The 7,459-nt window shown below is 41.1% G+C and overlaps 1 protein-coding gene across 2 annotated transcripts in view; it reads left to right on the forward strand.

The window, feature by feature from the left end:
- Positions 1-3,235: 3,235 nt before the first annotated feature.
- The window catches only part of LOC101342545 (zinc finger protein 45), a 63,739-nt gene continuing 59,515 nt past the window's right edge, over positions 3,236-7,459 (forward strand). For both annotated transcript variants that reach the window (XM_012559197.2, XM_023742728.1), the window contains exons 1-2: positions 3,236-3,360; positions 5,661-5,747. In XM_012559197.2, the coding sequence (XP_012414651.2) occupies positions 5,744-5,747 (4 nt within the window). In that variant the 5' untranslated portion in view covers positions 3,236-3,360; positions 5,661-5,743. The remainder of the gene's footprint in view (positions 3,361-5,660; positions 5,748-7,459) is intronic.

Here is a 7,459-nt window from a genome sequence, read left to right on the forward strand (position 1 = left end):
TTGGTCTTGCAAAATTCTGTCATGCAGTCTCCAGCATCGTTTCTATCACCAAGGCCATATTTTCCAACTACTAGTTATACTTCATTGTTTCCAACTTTTGCATTCCAATTGCCAGTAATTACAAATGCATCTTGATTGCGTGTTTGGCAGAAATTGGTAAAAATCTTCAATTTCTTCATCTTTAGCCTTAGTGGTTGGTGTGTAAATTTGAATAATAGTCATATTAACTGGTCTTCCATGTAAGCGTATTGATATTATCCTATCACTGACACTGTCGAACTTCAGAATAGATCTTGCAGTGTTCTTTTTGATTAGTAACGCAATGCCATTCCTCTTTGTCATTCCCGGCATAGTATGCCATTTGATTTTCTGATTCAAAATGGCCTAACCAGTCCATTTCAGCTCACTAATGCCTAGGATATCGATGTTTTTGTATTTCATTTCATTTTTGACAACTTCCAATTTTCCTAGTTTCATACTTTATACATTCTATATTTTGATTATTAATGGATGTTTGCAGTTGTTCGTTCTCATTTTGAGTCATGCCACACCAGCAAATGAGTTCCCAAGAGCTTGACTCCATCCACATCATTAAGGTCAACTCTTCTTTGAGTAGACAGCTCTTCCCCAGTCGTATTTTGAGTGTCTTCCAACCTAAGGTGCTCATCTTCCAGCACTATATCAAACAATGTTCTGCTATTCTTAAGATTTTCACTAGCCAATTCTTTTCAGAAGTGACTGCCAGGGCCTTCTTCCAAGTCTATCTGAGTTTAAAAGCTCTGCTGAAACCTGAAATATGGATGGCAAAGCTTCTAGTATCACAGCAACATGCAAGCCGCCACAGTGTGACAAACTGACAGATGTGTGGTACATTAAATGACACAGGAAGCATCAAAAGAAGATGGAAGGAATACAGAGTCATAGTACCAAAAAGAATTGGTCGATGTTCTACCATTTTAGGAGGTGGCATATGATCAAGAACTGAATGTACTAAAAGACATCCAAGCTGCACTGAAGGCATTGTCGAAAAACAAGGCTCCAGGAACTAATGGAATACCAGAATACAAACGAATGCAGTGCTAGAAGCACTCACTTGTCTATGCCAAGAAATTTGGAAAACAGCTACCTGGCCAACCAACTGAAAGAGATCCATATTTGAACCCATTCCAAAGAGAAGAGATCCAACAGAATGCAGAAATTATTGAACAATGTCATTAATAGCACACACACATAAAATTTTGCTGACAATCATTCAAAAGCAGTTACAACAGTACATCAAAAGGGAACTGCCAGAAATTCAAGCCAGATTCAGAAGAGGATATAGAACAAGGGATATCATTGCTGATGTCAGGTGTGTCATGGCTGAAAGCAGATAATACCAGAAAGATGTTTACCTGTGTTTTATTGACTATGCAAAGGCATTCAACTATGTGGATCATAATAAATTATGGACAATATTGTGAAGAATGAGAATTCCAGAACAGTTAATTATGCTCATGAGGAACCTGTACTTAGACCAAGAGATGGTCACTCGAACAGAACGAGGGGATGCTGCATGGTTAAAGTCTGGAAAGGTGTGTGTCAGGGTTGTAACCTTTCACCATCCTTATTCAATCTGTATGCTGAGCAAATAATCTGAGAAGCTGGACTATATGAAGAAGAATGCAGCATTAGGATTGGAGGAAGACTCATTAACAACCTGCAATATGCAGATGACAAGACCTTGCTTGCTGAAAGTGAAAAGGATTTGAAGCATTTATTGATGAAGATCAAAGACCACAGCATTCAGTATGCATTACACCTCAATATAAAACAAAAATCCTCACCACTTGACCAGTAGGCAACATCATGATAAATGGAGAAAAGGTTGAAGTTGTCAAGGATTTCATTTTACTTGGATCTACAGTCAACACCCATGGAAGTAGCAGTCAGGAAATCAGACAATGCATTGCCTTGGGCAAATCTGCTTCAAGAGATCTCTTTAAAGTGTTAAAAAGCAATGATATCGCTTTAAGGACTAAGGTGCACCTGACCAGTGCCATGGTGTTTTCAATTGCCTCATATGCTTGCACGAGCTGGATGATGAATAAGGAGGACAGAAGAAGAGTTGATGCCTTTGAATTGTGGTATTGGCTTCTTTTGAATTCTGGACTGCAAGAAGAATGAACAAATCTTTCTTGGAAGAAGTACAGCCAGAATGCTCCTTAGAAGCAAGAATGGTGAGACTTCGTCTCACATACTTTAGACATGTTATCAGGAAGGAGCAGTCCCTGAAGAAGGACATCATGCTTGGTAAAGTAGAGGGCCAGTGAAAAAGACGAAGACCCTCAACGAGATGGATTGACACACTGGCTGCAACAGTGGTTTCAAACATGGCAACGACTGTGAGGATGGTGCAGGACTGGGCAGTGTTTCATTCGGTTGTACATAGAGGGTCGGTATGAGTTGGAATCAACTTGATGGCACCTAACAACAATGGATGAGGGTTCCAATTTCTCCAGATCTTTGCCAATACTTGTTTTGTTTTGTATTTTTTTTTAAATTAACAGCCATTCTAGTGGTTGTGAATTGATATCTCATCATGGTTTTGATTTGCATTTCCCCAAAGGCTGATGACATTGATCCACTTTTCCTGTGGTTATTGGCCATTTGTATTCTTTACTGAATGTCTATTCATGTTCTTAGCCGTTTTTTGATTGAATGGTTTGTCCTTTTGTTTTTGAGTTGTAGAAGTTCTTTATATATTCTGGATATTAAACCATTATCAGAGATAGGGTTAGCAACCAGATCCCTTGTAAGATCTCTATTTTTAATTCATACATTACACGCTGTTACAATTATTTCCATTTCCTTTTCAAATTTCCAGCGTCTGTCATGTGCAAAAGGGGAAAGGTGAGAAAAAGAAAACGCAAGCCAGAATTTTACAAGTCCCAGAATACTGATTACGACTCCACCAGCTAATTCTTAAAGGAAAATTGCAGATTGGCGGGGAAGCCCTACGGAGGATTCTGGGACGTGTAGTCCAGATACTCCCTGTGTTTGGAGGCACTTCCGCTCCGGGAAAGTGCACCTGTTTCATTTGCTCCGCTACGGAAATAGGGAAATATAATCCAGAGGTCTGCGTGTTTGGAAGTATCTTGGCTACGTGAGGGCGAGACTAGGGAGCCTCTTCCAAGCAGGGATTCTGGGAAATTTTATACAGGCTGCAGGTGTTGGAACAGACAGTTCCGCTCCAAGGGCCGGGGTAGTGTCGCGTGTTCCTCTCGGGAATTCTGGGAAATGTAGTCCAGGAGCTCTGTGTAGTTGGAGGCAGGTTCGCTCCAGGAGGTTGAGCTTGCGGCCTTCGTTCCTTTTAGAGAGGTGAGTGAGACCCCGGACCTCGTTATCCCCTTAAACTTTTATGGCCTAGTTGTGAGATTAGCGACAGCGACCCTTGTTCACTGGGCCGAGAGCCGCAGTCAGCCGCGGCGGATTGGGTTAAAGGGTAGGGGCGGCTGCTTGCGTTCCCCTCGGCGGAGCCTCTTAGCTTTTGGGACAGTTTGCGCGTCCCGGGGTTGTGCAGGGTTTGGGGTCTCCTGGGCGCTCGGCTGCCCGGCCTGCCTCCCCGCCCAATGTTCCATACACTCCGCTACTTCCTAGCGGTGTAACGTTGGGCAACAACTTAATCTCTCTGTGCCACAATGTTTTATTCTGTAAGAAGGGATATTAGGAGTACTTACCTACTACCTTTTTATTTGAGAAGTAATAAAATGATACAAGTCAAATGTTTAGAACAGTGCTGCCGCCTGACAAAGCGTTGATTTCTAATATTATTGTTGTTGTTATGTGCCCATGGAATGGATTCCGACTTGGCGACCCTACTGGACAGAATAGAACTGCCCCATACGGTTTTCTAGGCTGAAATATTTACCGGAGCAGATCGCCAGGTGTTTCCCCGCCCGGGGAGCTGTTGGTGGGTTCCAACCACCAATCTTTCTGTTAGCAGCCAAGCGCTTAACCATTGCGCCACCAGGGCTCCTTTGCTAATATTAACTCTGTTATAATATTCGGAAAACATCTCGTTCTCCGGAAGCCCCTGAAAGTGCCACTGGCTCTTCTCTCTGATCCCTGCAGCAAAGGGAGCATTTTCTGGACTACTTCTGATCTGTTGTTTAAGGACTGCATCGCCTCCAGACGGGGTAGCTTCTGTGGTTCTTTGCAGACACAGATGCTTGGGCTCAGCCTCCTTTCTTTCCTCTACCCTGATTTCTAAAAGAGGGCTCTTCAGAGGAGCAGGGAATGAACCCAGGGCTCCTGGCAGCAGAGGCCAACAGTTACAGGATTAGTATCCTCCTCCTTTTTTCTGTTCTGAGTGGGAAAAGTTACCTCATTCATTAGTAAATGTTTCTGTTACAGAAGTGTGCACATATTGTTGAATAAGTGGGAGACTATGTGAGATATGTACTGGGCATGAGTAATAGTGATGATAGTTAACCAATTGAGTACTAAATGTCATTCCAAGGGCTTTATATAAATTAACACTTGGAACCATAAAGGCCCGATGAGGTGGATTCTGTTTTTACCCCTGTTTTACAGATGAGGAAATGGAGACAGAGAGAGCATAAGGTCACACGGTCAGTAAGAGCAGTGGAATTTAAGTCTGAGGCTTGTGTTTCTTAAATCTTTGGATATCCTTGGGCCTACAGTCTGGTATGCCAAAATTGGAATTAGGAAACAAAATAGAAAAACAATCTATGTAAATATTCAACCCCAGGAATCTGGCTGTAGAGGAGTCATTTGGGGTTAGGTTGGGGAAGTAAGTTGTATTTTGAAAGCAAGGTTAGTGAGTTTGGGTTTTTCTATAAAATTTTAAAAGCATTTTCATCTAATTTTATTTCAAACAATACTTATAGTTCATATTCTTATTAAAGAAGAAATGTATGCTCATTGTAGAGAATTCAGAAAATATAGAAATAAAGAAAAATGTGAAGAATTTCCTATCATACTAGGATAAAGATAATTGTTTTATGCATTTCTATTTAGCAGGTATATATGTCTTTGTGTTTTAGAAAGTTGTTATCGCACTATTCAAAGTGAGTTTTATCCCTTAACTTTTTTTTTTTTAATAATATTTTATTGTGTTTTTGGTGAAACTTTACACCGCAAATTAGGTTCCCATCGGACAATTTCCACAAAAATTGTTCAGTGACATTGGTTACATTTTTCACAATGTGTCAACATTCTCTTTAATTGTACTCTGGTTATTCCATTTCTCCTTAACTCTTTACTATGGAAATTTCCAGACTTACACGAATGTAGGAAGTATAATATAATAAACCCCTACGTAACGTTACCCTGCTTAAATCCCTGCTAAACTTGTTGCTTCCCTTATCCCCACACACATTTTTTTTCTCTTGAGTATTTTAAAGCACACCCAGACATGGAGTCAGTAGGACTTAACATTGATTATCATAAATTATTTATATATGGAGGCCCAGGGAGGGGAGATGCTAACAGCAACTCTATGGTTTTCACTTTTGGCAACTAGGAGAACAGTGAGGATGTGAGAAAGCTAGAAAAAGTTGCAGTTAGGGAAGGAATATGATGAGTTTTCTTTGCTCCCTTGGAGCTGTGCTTGCCACTGGCTTATAGCTCTTAATCTCTTGTCTCTCTTCCTTTAGGTTGCAGACACCTCTGTTTCATGGACCTAGTCACATTTCTTCCCAGAATGCCCAGCACAAGTTTGGCAGAGAGAAATTAATCAATGAGTAAGTGTAGTTCATGTTGCTGTCCAGCAGGCAGCTAGAAACAGGGCGCTACAGCTTGGAATTAGAGAACAAAATAGAAATTTGCACATCTTCATGGTTCAAACACTGCCATCCTGCCCATCTTTTTCTGCCTCTTGTTTGTCCTCATGTATAACATTCATTCGCTTGCCATTTTTCAGTGATTCTAATATAGTTCAGTCATGCTCCAGGGCTCAGATCAAGCCATATTATGCAGGAACCCCTCCACTGCTTTGTAGACTGAGGGGCCCATTCCTTGAGTTTCCAGAGGACCGAATGAACTACCCTACCCTGACACTTAGGAGTGTTTTCCAAATCACTAGACTATGAGCAGTTTGAAACTGGGGAGTTGTATCTCTTTTTAGTAGAGTTTTTGTTGAATTAATACACTCATTTATTAATGAATTAATAAAGAAGCCTGTCCAGTGCAAATTATGCAGGCAATGAATTAAGTAGTTATTATTCTCAATACTTTGGTGGACACATCCTATGGATTCTGTAACAGGGATCCATGTAGGCACTGACTTTGAAGAGCAGAAGGCACCTTGTTAAGAGTGTATATTTGAAAATACACCGAGGCTCTGCTTTATGAATTGTCCATGGTTGGCCCTGTTGTGAGTTCTTTCCCTCCCAGAGATGACCTTGATCTTGCCTAAGGACAGCAAATATTATGAGAAACCTTGGAAATAAAACCTCTGCTCTGCAAATCCTCCCAACTAGGATCAGCCTCAGAATTTTACAACTCAGAAACTTTAGACGAACGAGTGCAGTCTTTCTCTGCTTCTTTGTCTCTCTGTCTGAAGGTGGGTTCATTCATTCTTTCAGGCAGTGTCTGCTGAGCAGCGACTATGTTACACGCACTGTGTTTTAGGTGCTTGGGATATAAAGCTGAAAAAGTGTTAACCACCTGGCAGGCAAAACAGATGGTTAATTTACTAATTACCCACTTTCTTCCTGGAGGTGATGGAAAGTTTCCCAGAAGCAACATGTGAAAAGTGTTTCTAAGAACAAGTGAAAGTCCTCCAGAAGAAGCAAGGACAAAAGGTTCCTCTAGACAGAGGGAATGGCCTGAGCAAAGGCATGAGAGGGCTTGACAAGCTGTGGACACTCAGACCTAGAAAAGGGACGGTTTTGGATGTTGCCATCGGAAATGAGCAGGGCACCTAGAGCCCTACCAGGTCCAATGCTCTTTTCACTCAATATTGTAAATAGTCAAATCTTTCTGCCACACAAATATATTTGTTGGGCAAATATAGAGCCAGAACAAAGTGAATTACAAATTGTAAAGGGGTATTTCTCCCAAGATTGGAAAGTTTTACACTGCCCTTCTCCATAGTAGAGTTATTCTGTCTGAAGTAGAAGGGCTAACTAATAATACCAGTTGCCGTGAGTCAACATTGACTCATGGCGAGCCCATATGTGTCAGAGTAGAACTGTGCAACATAAGGTTTCCAGTGGCTGATTTTTATGGGAAGTAGATCACGATGCCTTTGTTCCGAGGTGCCTCTGGACTTGAATTTTCAACCTTTTGGTTAGGGCCTGGGCGTGTTAACTATTTGCATCACCCAGAGACTCAAATTTTTTTTTTTTTTTTTTGTACTTTAGGCGAAGGTTTACAGAGCAAGTAGTTACTTCTCATTAAACAGTCGGTACACATATTGTTTTATGACATTGGTTAACAACCCCAGAACATG

Source organism: Trichechus manatus, unplaced genomic scaffold (genome assembly GCF_000243295.1).
Source record: "Trichechus manatus latirostris isolate Lorelei unplaced genomic scaffold, TriManLat1.0 scaffold00216, whole genome shotgun sequence".
Taxonomy (NCBI): domain Eukaryota; kingdom Metazoa; phylum Chordata; class Mammalia; order Sirenia; family Trichechidae; genus Trichechus; species Trichechus manatus.